Genomic DNA, 14,447 nt, shown 5'->3' on the forward strand with positions numbered 1-14,447 from the left:
TAAAAAGATAGATAAAATTATAGTAGATTGGATAAATAGATTTCGCGGGAACGCGAGATAAAATAAATAACAAAAATTGTAGCAAGGTATTTTTTGGTTTTTGGTTCAATAGATCTGAAAATAAAAAGCGAATAAAACATATCTCGAAGGCGGAATATGATAAAAAAGAGACCCCGGGGCCTTAGATTTCACTAGTGGCTTCTCTCGAGAAAAATAGCATACGGTGGGTAAACAAATTACTGTTGGGAAATTGATAGAACTTCAAATAATTATGATGATATCCAGGCAATGATCATTATATAGGCATCACATCCAAGATTAGTAGACCGACTCCTGCCTACATCTACTACTATTACTCCACACATCGACCGCTATCCAGCATGCATCTAGTGTATTAAGTTCATGGAAAAATGGAGTAATGCAATAATAACAATGACATGATGTAGACAAGATCTATTCCTGTAGGAATAGACCCCATCTTGTTATCCTTAATAGCAACGATACATACGTGCCACGTCCTCTTCTGTCACTGGGATTGAGCACCGTAAGATCGAACCCATCACAAAGCACCTCTTCCCATGGCAAGAAAAATCGTTCTAGTTGGCCTAACTAAACCAAAGATTCGAAGAAGAAATACGAGGCTATAAGCAATCATGCATATAAGAGATCAAAGCTCAAATAACTTTCATGGATAAAATAGATCTGATCATAAACTCAAAGTTCATCGGATCCCAACAAACACACCGCAAAAAGATTTACATCAAATAGATCTCCAAGAGACCATTGTATTGAGAATCAAAAGAGAGAGAGTAAGCCATCTAGCTACTAACTAAGGACCCGTAGGTCTACAATGAACTACTCACACATCATCGGAGAGGCACCAATGAGGATGATGAACCCCTCTGTGATGGTGTCTAGATTGGATGTGGTTTCTGGAACTTGCGGCGGCTGGAATTATGTTTTGTCGACTCCCTAGGGTTTTTGGATTTTTGGGGTATTTATAGAGCAACGAGGCGGTACAGGAGGCGGACGAGGTGGGCACAACCCACCAGGGCGCGCCCAGGTAGGTTGTGCTCCCCTCGGCCCCCCTCTTTTACTTCTTTGGCCCATCGTGTGTCTTCTGGTCCAAAAAAATCCCCAAAAAGTTTCGCTGCGTTTGGACTCCGTTTGTTATTGATTTTCTGTGAAGTAAAAAAACAAGCAAAAAACATCAACTGGCACTAGGCACCATGTCAATAGGTTCATCCCAAAAAATGATATAAAGTTGTTATAAAATGATTGTAAAACATCCAAGAATGATAATATAATAGCATGGAACAATAAAAAATTATAGATATATTGGAGACGTATCAGGGAGCAACAGATTCCTCTCCATAGGCGTAGATTTGTGATGGTTGCGTTCCACTCGGTTGAGCCCACAGAGCGCGAGAGATCCCTCATGATGGATTCCTGCGTTCTGTTTAGAGGCAGGGGTGGGTTGCCGGCAGCGGCGGTGAACACATGGTGGCACAACAAGGTGAAGAAGGAGAAGAACAATGGAGGCATCAAGAAACCATGGGTATAGGAGCAGGAACAATACCTCTTCCTGTCCCCCATGGCTGGTGATCCTCGGCCTTTTCTCTTGATTCAATTGGCTCCCTGCTGATCTTGACCAATTGGAGCAATAAGCAAAATGGACTCCCCTAGGCTTCGGGTTTCTCGGCGGTCATGGCTATGTGGCGCTCCTGCCCTCGGCTTTTGTTCGACATTTGAGAATTTGAGACGATGGTTGTAGAGACAGAAAGGGGAGACTGCAGTGTCCAGTCCTCCTTGCGGGAGAGGGAGAATGAGTAGTGGGACCCTGTCCACTTAATATCACAATGTGTGCGGGTGTTGCTTAGAGTGTGCTTGTCTTGGTGTGAAAACTTGAATGAAGCATGATCATTCGCGAGATAGCTGGCCTTAGGTTTGCTTTTTCCAAACATTGTTTCCCTCCTCCTCCTCCTCCCCTCGTCCTACCTTCCATCACCATCGCTCTACCCTTTTCACCAGTAGCTTGCTTCACCCTCATCGCTTCTTCTCCTCTCGTCCTACACACATGTCACCATCAAACGTCGGCAACCATATGTCCGCGTTGTCACTTCTGTCGGTGTCGGCGACCCGAGAGCGTGCGCGTGTCTCGTGGGCACATCCAGGTTTGTGCTTCTTTCTAGTGCACATGTCCGCTTCTTACGAGATCTGGTTCCCTGCACTATGCAGCTGCCATGCTACTATTCTTTACAAATTTCATGACTAGTTAGGGTCAGTCTAAAAATGGGATGGAGCTTTGAACATAGAGTAGTATACATCTCTACGTTCATGTGCATTTTTTCATAATTTTTTGAAACTTCAAAAATAAGATTTTTAATTTTATTTTATTTTTCAAAAAAGAGTTCGAGCTCAAAAAATCCACTATCATTGTACGGTGCGCCGTATTTGATCGGAGTATACATGTTAACCACGCAATAACTATTTTAGCCCACATGATTCAAACTCGACTCTGTCGAGGGACACCACCGTGTTCTCGGCACTTGGCTAGGAGCCCATCCACTTGATCACACAATATGTGTGGGTGTTGCTTATAGTGTGCTTGTGATGGTGTGAAACACTGTCTTTTAAACACGAAAACTTGAATGGAGCATGATCATTCGCGAGATAGCTGGCCCTAGGGTTGCATCTGTCCCAACACAGCCTTTCTCCTATCATTCCGTCGCCCCAACTTCCATCGCCAACACTCTACCCTTTTCGTCACAACCTTGCTTCACCGCTACCGCTTTGTCTCCTCTGGTCCTACACCCATGAAATGTCGACAACCATCTATCTGCATCAGTGCGGAGCTTAGTACAAGTCTGAGGGGGCCATGCCTCCCTCCCCCAGTCTTAGGCAGAACTATGAAGAAAAATTATTATGGAGGGATTATATTAGGAAATAGTAAGATCTTGGCCCCTCTGGCAGTTCATAATTTTGCACCCGGGTAGTCACCACCGAGAAGGAAGTGGAGTTAGAAGGGGAGCAACAGATTCCTCTCCATAGGCATAGATTTGTGACGGTTGCGTTCCACTCGGCTGAGCCCACAGAGCGCGAGAGATCCCTGATGCTGGATTCCTGCGTTCTGTTTGGAGGCAGGGGTGGGTCGTCGGCAGCGGCGGTGAACACATGGTGGCACAACAAGGTGAAGAAGGAGAAGAACGATGGTGGCATCGAGAAACCATGGGTATAGGAGTAGGAACAATACCTCTTCCTGTCCCCCATGGCTGGTGATCCTCGGCCTTTTCTCTTGATTCAATAGGCTCCCTGCTGATCTTGAACGGCTGGAGCAATAAGCAAAAGGGACTCCCCTAGGCTTCGGGTTTCTCGATGATCATGGTTGTGTGGCGCTCCTGCCCTCGGCTTTTGTTTGACATTTGAGGATTCGAGACGAGGGTTGTAGAGACAGAAAGGGGAGACTGCAGTGTCCAGTCTTCCTTGTGAAGGAAATATGCCCTAGAGGCAATAATAAAGTTATTATTTATTTCCTTATATCATGATAAATGTTTATTATTCATGCTAGAATTGTAATAACCGGAAACATAATACATGTGTGAATACATAGACAAACATAGTGTCACTAGTATGCCTCTACTTGACTAGCTCGTTGATCAAAGATGGTTGAGTTTCCTAACCATAGACATGAGTTATCATTTGATTAAACGAGATCACATCATTAGGAGAATGACGTGATTGACTTGACCCATTCCGTTAGCTTAGCACTTGATCGTTTAGTATGTTGCTATTGCTTTCTTCATGACTTATACATGTTCCTATGACTATGATATTATGCAACTCCCGTTTACCGGAGGAACACTTTGTGTGCTACCAAACATCACAATGTAACTGGGTGATTATAAAGGTGCTCTACAGGTGTCTCCGAAGGTACTTGTTGAGTTGGCGTATTTCGAGATTATGATTTGTCACTCCGATTGTCGGAGAGGTATCTCTGGGCCCTCTCGGTAATGCACATCACTATAAGCCTTGCAAGCAATGTGACTAATGAGTTAGTTGCGGGATGATGCATTACATAATGAGTAAAGAGACTTGCCGGTAACGAGATTGAACTAGGTATTGAGATACCGACGATCGAATCTCGGGCAAGTAACATACCGATGACAAAGGGAACAACATATGTTGTTATGCGGTTTGACCGATAAAGATCTTCGTAGAATATGTGGGAACCAATATGAGCATCCAGGTTCCGCTATTGGTTATTGACCGGAAACGTGTCTCGGTCATGTCTACATACTTCTCGAACCCGTAGGGTCCGCACGCTTAAAGTTTGGTGACGATCGGTATTATGAGTTTTTGTGTTTTGATGTACCGAAGGTGGTTCGGAGTCCCGGATACGATCACGGACATGACGAGGAGTCTCGAAATGGTCGAGACGTAAAGATCGATATATTGGATGACTACGTTCGGACACCGGAAGTGTTTCGGGAAGTTTCGGGCATATACCGGAGTACCGGGGGTTACCGGAACCCCCCCGGAAGCTATTGGGCCTTATGGGCCTTAGTGGAGAAGAGAGAGGGCAGCCAAGAGGTGGCGCGCGGCCCCCTTGCCCCAATCCGAATTGGACAAGGGGAAGGGGCGGCGGCCCCCCTCTCCTTCCTTCTCTCCACCTCCTCCTTCCCCCTTCTCCTTCTTGGAATAGGAAAGGTGGGGCCAAACCTACTTGGAGTAGGATTGCCCCCCCTTGGGCGCGCCTCTCCCCTGGCCGGCCCTCTCCTCCTCCCCTCCTTTATATACGGAGGCAAGGGGGCACCCCATAGACACAACAATTGATCTCTTCATCTCTTAGCCGTGTGCGGTGCCCCCCTCCACCATATTCCACCTCGATCATATCGTAGCGGTGCTTAGGCGAAGCCCTGCGTCGGCAGCAACATCATCACCGTCATCACGCCGTCGTGCTAACGGAACTCTCCCGTGAAGCTCTGCTGGATCGGAGTTCGCGGGACGTCACGGAGCTGAACGTGTGCTGAACTCGGAGGTGCCGTACGTTCGGTACTTGGATCGGTCGGATCGTGAAGACGTACGACTACATCAACCGCGTTGTGCTAACGCTTCCGCTTTCGGTCTACGAGGGTACGTGGACAACACTCTCCCCTCTTGTTGCTATGCATCACCATGATCTTGCGTGTGCGTAGGAATTTTTTTGAAATTACTACGTTCCCCAACACCTTGCGGGAGAGGGAGAATGAGTGGTGGGACCCCGTCCACTTAATATCACAATGTGTGCGGGTGTTGCTTACAGTGTGCTTGTGTTGGTGTGAAAACTTGAATGAAGCATGATCATTTGCGAGATAGCTGGCCCTAGGGTTGCTTTTTCCAAACATTGTTTCCCTCCTCCTCCTCCTCCCCTCGTCCTACCTTCCATCGCCATCGCTCTACCCTTTTCACCAGTAGTTTGCTTCACCCCATCGTTTCTTCTCCTCCCGTCCTACACCCATCTCACCATCAAACGTCGGCAACCATATGTCCGCGTTGTCACCTCTGGAAAAAGGTGGAAACGCCTTGCCGGTATCACCCACCGACCATCTAACGCCACGCCCTCAGCCTATGGGTGGTGCGGTACAACACTATTTGATGTCCATCCCTTTTCTCTGTCTGACGACGATAAGCCGATGTTGCTAACCCCCCCCACCCCCCCCCCCCCCCCCCCCGCGCCCCTCCTCGCACCCTTCCTTCTCGTGTTGTTTTTAGTTTCCCTCCCATTTCATGTACTTTCTCCCCATAGTGATTGCATCTCAACCGCATAATGTGCATCCCACGGGCACAAGCACTTCACCCCTTAGAAACCGGGGGTGAACGTTCGTTACCTAGACCTTCCATTTAAACAATTGCCTCCAACTAAAATACTCCCGGTCCACAGAAAAGAACCGTATTTAAATACGCGGGAATCCAGCCAGCGAGCGAGCCATACGCAGAAGATTCCTATAAATCGGCGCAGGCTTTATGACTCGGTAAATAGAAACTCCCCGACGACTTGCTCCTCCTCCCCCTCACTTCCCTCCCCCATCTTGGACCGTTGCACACCGATCTCGCGCCGGCCCCCAAATCGCCGGCGAAGCCCGCCTCCGCCTCCGTCCCCCGCCGCGCCGATCTGCTCGCAAGGTGAGTTCCCTGCTCAGTTCCTCTCTCCTCTCTTCCCTCTCCTCCGGTCAAGGATTTGGGTTCCTGCCACCATGCTTTCCTCGCCTTCCCCTGTTCCTCGCCTTGCTTTCCGCGTGATTTATTCCGTCGGCGAGCTGCAGTGCGGCTGTTTCAGAGTTTTTCCTTCTTGTGAAGCCAATTTGACGATGTCTCTGTTCTTTGTTCTTGCGAATAATCGTTGCCGGTGCAGATTCGTAGGCCGGAGGAGGAGGACGAGGAAGGGAGGAAGTTGAGTTCTTGTTGGTTTCTTCCGCGGGAGCCGACCGCACATGCCAACAACCCCCCGGAGCAGAAGCCAAGCTAGGACCACCAGGTCTTGGATCTTGTCAGGTACAACATCATTTCTTCCTCAGTTCATGGTTTTCTGCTAGTACTTTTATTTTCACTTTACCTTTTTTGCGCCTGGTTTCATTGACCCGGTTACCACCAGGGAATGAAACTTGAATGCTACAGTCATATAGACCAAATGTTTGACCTTGATAGTTATTGCAGGTTGCAACACGGAAGTGTCTGTTCATAGTCAAATGTTGTACATACATGTCATTAATATCATAGGAGTTTCTGATTATGTGATTGTACTTCTGCGAAATTTATAGGCTGTTCAAATTTACTGAAACCTATGCTACGAGTGCCAGAACATGTAGTTGGGGCTAGGACACTATGACTTTGCTGGCACAACTTTGAATTCGGCGCATCATTTTTGCAGGCATGGACTTCGGTGACACGAGACGCAAGCCTAATTTCGCCGGAAAGATCGCGGTGGCTGCTGCCCTCACTGTTATGTGCATACTTGTGTTGAAGCAGTCTCCTGGTTTTGGCGGCACTAGCGTGGTATGTGCTAACCTCTCACCAACTGGCCAATGTCACTGTCACTTGATGATGAGTTGGCATTGTCCTGACTCCTCTCCAGCTTGATTTTAATGTTATCACTCAAGTTCCACATGGAGCACTAGTATACTGATTCCATGACAAAAAGGGCCAGTAAGGCAGCTAGAGGGAACATGCCATTCGGCCATCTAATTTGATGGAACAGTTCATTCTTCTTCTTTCAGCTGAGTTTATCATAGGGATACTATGTCGCTGTCACTTGCTGATGAGTTGGCACTGTCATGATTCCTTCTTTCCGGCTTAATTTTAATGTTATCATTCGAGTTCCACATGGAGCACTAATATACTGATTCGATGACAAAAGGGGCCAGTAAGGCAATTTGATGGAACATTTCATTCTGCCATCTAATTTGACGAACAGTCCATTATTCTTCTTCTAGCTGAGATTATTTTAGAATACTTTGTTGCATCATCTGTTCTAGATAAACTATAGTCATTATTCCATCAGATGCAAGCGATTTTGTACAAACATTTCCTATTGCCATCCAATCTAGTAGCTTACAGTCATTTACTCCTGCAACTCCACTCTTTCAAACTGGAGCCTATTTGTTGATGCATTGATATGTGCTGCAGTTCTCTCGCCATGAAACTGGGGTGACTCATGTGCTGGTGACTGGAGGTGCTGGATACATTGGCTCACATGCTACTCTTCGTCTCCTTACGGACAACTACCGAGTTACCATTGTGGTAAATTTCTTATTACCTGTTTATATTTTTAGTTCCTATGTTATAAGAACTTTGGTAGTGAGAGATTTATGCCATCTGATCTTCACAGGATAACCTTTCGAGAGGGAACATGGGAGCTGTCAGAGCTCTCCAGAGGTTGTTTCCAGAGCCTGGGAGGCTTCAGTTTATATACACTGATTTAGGCGATCCGAAAGCTGTATCCTTTGTCCTTACAAAATAACTTTGACCACCGTATATATTTTCCGTACATCTATGCATTTGCGAAATGTGTTTTGCACTTAACCGTCAATCAGGTGAACAAAATGTTTTCGGAGAACGCGTTTGATGCTGTTATGCACTTCGCTGCTGTTGCTTATGTTGGTGAGAGCACGCAGGAGCCACTAAGGTACAGTTTTTATTTTAGGCATGTGGTATGACAGTGTCCTTGTATTGCTCGAACTATTTAGATAGCTAAGCACTAAATAGCTGTACGTAAATACAGATCATTGATACTGTGTATCTCCTGTGTAATATGTAGGCTGCAAATCACTAAACTGCCAAATATGGCAATCTACAATATATTATATCATTAAATGAAAAATAAATTAGAATAAAGTTCATCCATTTTTGCCATTCTTGACAGCTCAGCGGTAAATACTGAATGCTAATATTGACAGTCTGATATAACAGGTACTACCACAACATAACATCAAATACGTTGACAGTGCTTGAGGCAATGGCAGCACATAATGTAAAAACTCTGATTTACTCGAGTACTTGTGCAACATATGGTGAACCTGACACAATGCCTATTGTAGAAACAACTCCTCAGGTTGGTCCTTGGTGCGTGAACTTCTCTTTTTGGACAGTTCACTTTAGGTTACTGATCTGATGGTAAATAACTCGTGTTGCCACACAGATACCTATCAATCCATACGGGAAGGCAAAAAAGATGTCCGAGGACATCATTCTAGATTTCTCAAAGAAATCGAACATGGCTGTGATGATCTTAAGGTTTGTCTCTCCTACCTGAGACTAAACATATAATCCATAGGAAACCCACTTATGGTTTCTTTTGAATTAGATACTTCAATGTGATTGGATCGGACCCTGAGGGGCGCCTTGGGGAAGCTCCAAGGCCTGAACTGCGTGAGCATGGAAGGATTTCTGGTGCGTGTTTTGATGCAGCATCAGGAATCATTCCAGGGCTAAAGGTACTCATATTGACATCCTCATTCTAGCATCCGTCACTTTGACGTTACATAATATAATCACGGTATATGACTTTTGATCTGCCCCCTTTAGGTTCGAGGAACGGACTACCCTACCGCTGATGGAACTTGCGTAAGGGACTACATCGATGTCACAGATCTTGTTGATGCCCATGTCAAAGCTCTTGGTAAAGCTGAGCCTAGCAAAGTTGGAATCTACAATGTCGGCACAGGGAAAGGTTGTTGAAATGCAGACAACCACACATCAATACCTTAAATCTATTTAAGACCATATGCATCCTTGTTTCTGAACTTGTATTGGATTGATGTTTTCACCAGGTAGGTCAGTGAAGGAGTTTGTAGAAGCGTGCAAGAAGGCGACTGGAGCAACCATCAAGGTTGACTACCTCGATCGGAGAGCTGGGGATTACGCCGAAGTATACAGTAACCCGGCCAAGATCCGCGATGAGCTGAACTGGACAGCCCAACACACGGACCTCCGTGAGAGCCTTGCGACGGCCTGGAAATGGCAGAAGGCGCACCCGGGCGGATACGGGTCGGCCTGATCCCGTGCTCGGTAGGTTCAACGCAAGTTCGCCAACACAGACCCACGGGTCCATGTGCAGTGATATGGCCTTGAGAACACTGGTCCTTCACCGTAGACACGTAGCAGGCAGCCACAGAAGTGTAGTGATGTTATTTCGCAGCACCTGGAAGAAGATACAGAGAGAATGGCCTGCCTGGCTTAGAAGAAATCATATATAGTTTTCTTTTTTCTTTTCTTTTCGTCAGTGACATTTAATTTATTTTGCTGTTCGTTGGCTGAGGCATAATATATGACACAAATACGGAGTTGTGCTGTAGACAAGTAGATCGGTCTCGTGTACGATGTACGATATGAAGTTATGAGCCATCACGGTGGATGGATGGAATGATATGAATAAGCTATTGTCAATCTCTAACCAAGCAGTAGAATCGCTGATCACTTAACTTTTTTTTTTTGCATGGAAAAGTGGGTTTTATTCCTCAGAAACAGAATTACAGTCAGCTAGTACAACATGAGCAACATTGTCTGGCACCCGGCGCAACCAACGTGCTCACTTCACTTGACCAGGCCAGTCAGGAAACAAGTGCTGCTGGTTTTGTATTTTTTTTACGCAGGAAAGGCTGAATTCGGAGCCGCAGTATTCAACATTTGTTATCTATACTATACACAATACATTGATGCCTGTTCAAATAATTTTGGGAGCTTCTCTAAAAAAAGACTAATAATTCCGAGCTGATAAGCCTCTTGATTCGTACATTCAACAACCTCCCAAAAGAACAGAAAAAAAAATCAGCTGCCTGAAACAAAGGTTCTTGACCGAATTTTGCAGATACTCAGCGATCATGGTTTCTTCTCCACGGGGGGAGTCATCCGCATCTGAAACCTCTGCCCCTATGAGAATGGTGGCCAGTGCCCATTGACGAGCTACCTGCAGAAAAACATGGGAAGATAGTTGAATCTGAGGCAAACGGAGAAACTCCTGCAGATAAAAAGCATGCAGGAAATAAACTTTGCAGGCGTTGGGAGCGTGGATGCACATGAATAGTTACTTCCCATATCGCGGTGTCCCATGAAGGTGTTATCCAGGCCATGCACAACAAACAAGCTATTGTTTTGCGTCTGCCTGAATTTGATCAAATACAGAAAGAAACTCTTGGGAGCAAGCTTTTTTTTTTTGCGAGAAAAACTTTCAATCTATCCATCTTCAATCATGGTAGTACAACGAACACTAGAAATAATAAAAATTACATCCACACCCGTAAACCACCTAGCGACGGCTACAAGCGCTATGCAAATGTTCAAAGGCAAAAAATACAGAAAAAGTATGTGGGCTATTTGGTACTGTTGCATTGACGATCTTTAAAGGTGTGAATGAGTAGAAATGTGGTTGGACAGTTCCCCTCAACCTGAATTTTGGACAGTCTATCTGGCTTGCAAGTCTATCCAAATTACACATGACTTGATGCAAACTTAATCAGCACCGTGGGCTATTTTACTATGCAAATGTTCAAAAAAAAATACAAAAAGATGTCCGACCTGCCGGATTCGAACCAGCGACCTAAGGATTTATCTGCGAATACTACAGTCCTCCGCTCTACCAACTGAGCTAAGGTCGGCTTGTGATTGCTAACGCAACTAAACTCTATATATTCGTTGCTTACGCATACCTTTTTTTTTTCCGAATCTGGTTGAGTGGGTGGGGCTTGCATATGTGACTACGCGTTTTTGCAATGAAGATTTTACCATGATCCGATATTTTCCGTCTACCGCAACACTCATTTGTATGCCAGACTGACTGAAGTGGTACTGCAGACCTACGTGCGCATGGCTGGCCAGTAGCTGCGTCGTAGCCACTCACCTCGTCGGTCGTCTCTTAATTTCCCAATCTCGTACTACCGGGCGGGGGTAACCGCCGCAAGGTTGCGCAGCACGCCAGCACGTCGGCCATGGAGAAGACAAAGGAAGCCATCCGCCCCATTCGCCGCTCCACCGACGTGCACATGCCATGCATGCGTCGTCTTATCTCCCCGGCCGCCCGTGACCGGTGACCGTGAGGTGGAGCCCGCGCGCGTCCCACGGCCGCCGCCGCGTACCACGCCGCCACCTATGCGCCTCTCCTGACACGTACCTGTTACCCCCGACACGCCGCCCGCTCCACAACTCGCCTATAAAACGCAGCACATCGATCAGCCTAAGCTCATGCAGAGCCGCATATCGACACAGCTACCATAGCGCATACCGAAGCAGGGCCAAGAATAATATCTCCGGTTCTTGATTGGCAAAGCGTAGCAATGGCGAAGCGTCTGGATGTGGCGCTCCGCCTGCTGCTGCTGCTGCTGGTGGTGGTGCTCGCGTCCTGCGACGGGAGGGAGCTGAAAGGGAATGGCGGCGTCGACGAGGTGAAGGATCTGATGCCCGGGTTGCCGGTGCCGCTGCCGCCTCTGGTACCACTACCCAAACCGCCGCTGCCGCCCGTGGTCCCTGGGATCCCTCCCACTGCTCGCGGCTCTGCCGACAGCAACAAGTCTCCATGATCATGCACCTGCAGCTGATCAACTTGTCGTCTTAGACTTCTACTAGTAGCAAGCTAGCTAGCACCGGCCGGAGGCAGAACGTCGGTCCGCGTTCCGCTCACGTCCGTGTGCATGCCTTGATCTGTAGCAACTATATGTCCGCCATGTTCCCTTTCAGTTCATGTTCCTACTCTGTCATCTATGTAAACCTTGTCAATGTGCCTTTATGAATAACATATGAATAATGTACGTCAACGATGAAGCACATAGTTTGTTCTGCCAAATAAAATTTTTTCCGGAGTTGTGGAATCCGTTTGTACTTCAACATTATGCTGGTATGTGGTATATACAGATCATGAAGCACCGGCCGGCGAGGTAACCAAACCGAAACAACGGAGACGACGCCAGCTCAGAAGTTTCTATGTAGTAATTCAGAGTGTGCTAGTACAGTCTGAACTCCGAGCTTAATTCATTGTTTCCTCGGCTTCTCCAGGGACCTGGCTATATATCCTCCCAGTTCCAGGGCACTGATTTTTATCACGATTACACAAATGAGCGTCGGAAGGAAGGATCGTCAGAATGAATTGAATTACCTGGCACCCTCCGCAAGAGCATCAGAGGCAGGTTGTGATCTCTCTTCTCCTACATTCACTGTTATATTCTGATCATTCACTGTTATATTCTGATGCACCGTGGAAAAAGTCCAAAATCTCATTTGAGTCTAGGATGTTGATGTATAAATGTATTGTCTAGTCTTTTTCATTAGATCAGTCTATTTGTTGCATTGGCTAGAGTATGCATTTCTACCACAGATTTTGAGTTTAAGACCTGGCTGACGCAATTAAATTGCAGCCCATTTTTTATCAGCGTTTAAGCATGAGGGAGTATGCTTAGCAGTATGAGAGAACAAGAAGATGGCAATGGCATGCCAAATACCCACCAGCTTGTTTATACAAGGCGGTAGGTGGTTGCACTCTTCCAATCAGCATTCGACCTTGTAAAGCTTTGTTTTCAATGCGTAAGGGCATCTCCAAGACTCCAACGCCGACCCTTAAACCTCTCATATGCGTCTGGATCACGTTGACTGCCGAATCAAACCAACACGGTCTGGTATCGGTCTGTAGGATGGTTCAGATGTGATTTCTCTCGCAAATCGGAGACAAACATAGTGAGCTTTTGCGGTGTTCGGACTGCTCCCACGCCTGCTTCTGACCACCCTGGCATACCCAAACCTTCCTCCCCGCCTGGCGCCGGCTGTCCGCATTTATGCCGCTGTAGAGCGCGCCGCTCCAAATTTAAGACGGCTCAGGGCGGACGCGACCTCTCACTACCTCCGCCACTAAAGCGGCACACCGACTGAAGGTGCCGCCCGCTGCACGCCCGTTTGAACACACCTCCTTGGTGCGGTCATCCGCCGTCGACGCGCGCATAGCCGCACCATGTTGGTAGAGAAAGAAAGCCGGCTGCGCGGGCATTGACGAGGTGGTGGCCAACACGTTTGTGCCCGCCGCCATCATCGAGGAGAAGTAGAACACAGGAGGCCGCCGTCGCTTCGGTCACATTGAGGCTACCGCTAAGGCGACGCCGGCGTACACAGTCGATGTCTTGCCCGGTTCTTTAGCGCAAACCATCGTCGCCCGCCGTTTGGGCTCCACAGAAGCGGAGGCGCCACCCCTTCCCCTCCGGCTGCAGCAGCCGGTGGTTCCACTCCAATGAGCGGTGTGGGAGCGAGCCGCCTTTTGCACTGAAGCATATACCTCCTGGGCTTTTGGCAGTCCGGTGAGCGGGCTACAGGACATGGGAAGACTAATGAATCCGCCACAGTCAGTCATAAACTAGTGTAGTGTATCCGTGTTGTGGGAGTGAAGCTCCGCGGGCACATATGTTTACCTTTTTAGTTAAATTATGTTAAATATGTAAATGTTTTCTTCCGGTTTTATGAAATCCGTAATGTTTATATGAAATTTGGCCGTGTTTGCACGAATTTCGTCCTGCTAGTTTGAATTGTTGTTAAAATGTATGCGGGCATGGTTGGATGGCGGCCTCCTGCATTCGTGTCCGTGAACTGGCCTCCCGCTGTCTGCGGACGGATGCGGAAGAAAATTGAGGGATGCCCTAAGAGGAACAGCTGGGTCATTTGGGGCGACTTGTGTGAAACTCTGAAACCCACTGGCCCAAGCAGCCAAGCTTGTCGCAACCTACTCACAGGTCACAGCACATATCCAGGAGCCTCCCATCCTTGATCGGGAAAAGGAAAAGATCTGCTACTGAAGAAACGCAAACCAATTCGACTGCGATGAGATCAGTCGGCACGGATTCACGGCCAGGCGAAGGCATCCGCCCCATTCCAATGCACCGACGTTGACACGCCGCCCATACATGCACATGCCGCTCTCCCAGCCCTTGACCGTGTGCTCGAGC

The 14,447-nt window shown here is 47.4% G+C and overlaps 2 protein-coding genes and 1 non-coding gene across 3 annotated transcripts; 2 read left to right on the forward strand and 1 right to left on the reverse strand.

Annotated features, from left to right (window-relative positions):
• The first annotated feature begins 5,921 nt into the window (after window positions 1–5,921).
• Window positions 5,922–9,928, forward strand: LOC109752957 (probable UDP-arabinose 4-epimerase 2). Its single transcript, XM_020311883.4, has 11 exons — window positions 5,922–6,162; window positions 6,392–6,531; window positions 6,908–7,032; window positions 7,663–7,776; window positions 7,865–7,972; window positions 8,070–8,161; window positions 8,446–8,587; window positions 8,675–8,769; window positions 8,840–8,969; window positions 9,061–9,205; window positions 9,306–9,928. Exons 2-11 carry the CDS (start codon window positions 6,471–6,473, stop codon window positions 9,530–9,532), a joined length of 1,239 nt encoding a protein of 412 aa, XP_020167472.1. The 5' UTR covers window positions 5,922–6,162; window positions 6,392–6,470; the 3' UTR covers window positions 9,533–9,928.
• Window positions 9,929–11,043: 1,115 nt separating this feature from the next.
• Window positions 11,044–11,129, reverse strand: TRNAY-GUA (transfer RNA tyrosine (anticodon GUA)). The gene is given in 2 exon segments: window positions 11,044–11,079; window positions 11,093–11,129. It is a non-coding gene; the product is annotated as a tRNA-Tyr (tRNA).
• Window positions 11,130–11,715: 586 nt separating this feature from the next.
• LOC109752956 (uncharacterized) lies at window positions 11,716–12,281 on the forward strand. Its single transcript, XM_020311881.4, has one exon. The coding sequence runs from the start codon at window positions 11,805–11,807 to the stop codon at window positions 12,045–12,047; it is 243 nt and encodes an 80-aa protein (XP_020167470.1). The 5' UTR covers window positions 11,716–11,804; the 3' UTR covers window positions 12,048–12,281.
• The last annotated feature ends 2,166 nt before the right edge of the window (window positions 12,282–14,447 follow it).

This window comes from Aegilops tauschii, chromosome 2 (assembly GCF_002575655.3).
Source record: "Aegilops tauschii subsp. strangulata cultivar AL8/78 chromosome 2, Aet v6.0, whole genome shotgun sequence".
Lineage (NCBI taxonomy): Eukaryota > Viridiplantae > Streptophyta > Magnoliopsida > Poales > Poaceae > Aegilops > Aegilops tauschii.

Excerpts from the sequence above, each read along its gene's own strand:
- LOC109752957 (XM_020311883.4), top strand. The coding sequence starts at position 6,471 with ATGCCAACAACCCCCCGGAGCAGAAGCCAAGCTAGGACCACCAGGTCT. Across the intron at positions 8,162-8,445 it reads AGCACGCAGGAGCCACTAAG|GTACTACCACAACATAACAT; the intron begins GTACAGTTTTTA and ends CTGATATAACAG. Across the intron at positions 8,770-8,839 it reads ATGGCTGTGATGATCTTAAG|ATACTTCAATGTGATTGGAT; the intron begins GTTTGTCTCTCC and ends CTTTTGAATTAG.
- LOC109752956 (XM_020311881.4), top strand. The coding sequence starts at position 11,805 with ATGGCGAAGCGTCTGGATGTGGCGCTCCGCCTGCTGCTGCTGCTGCTG.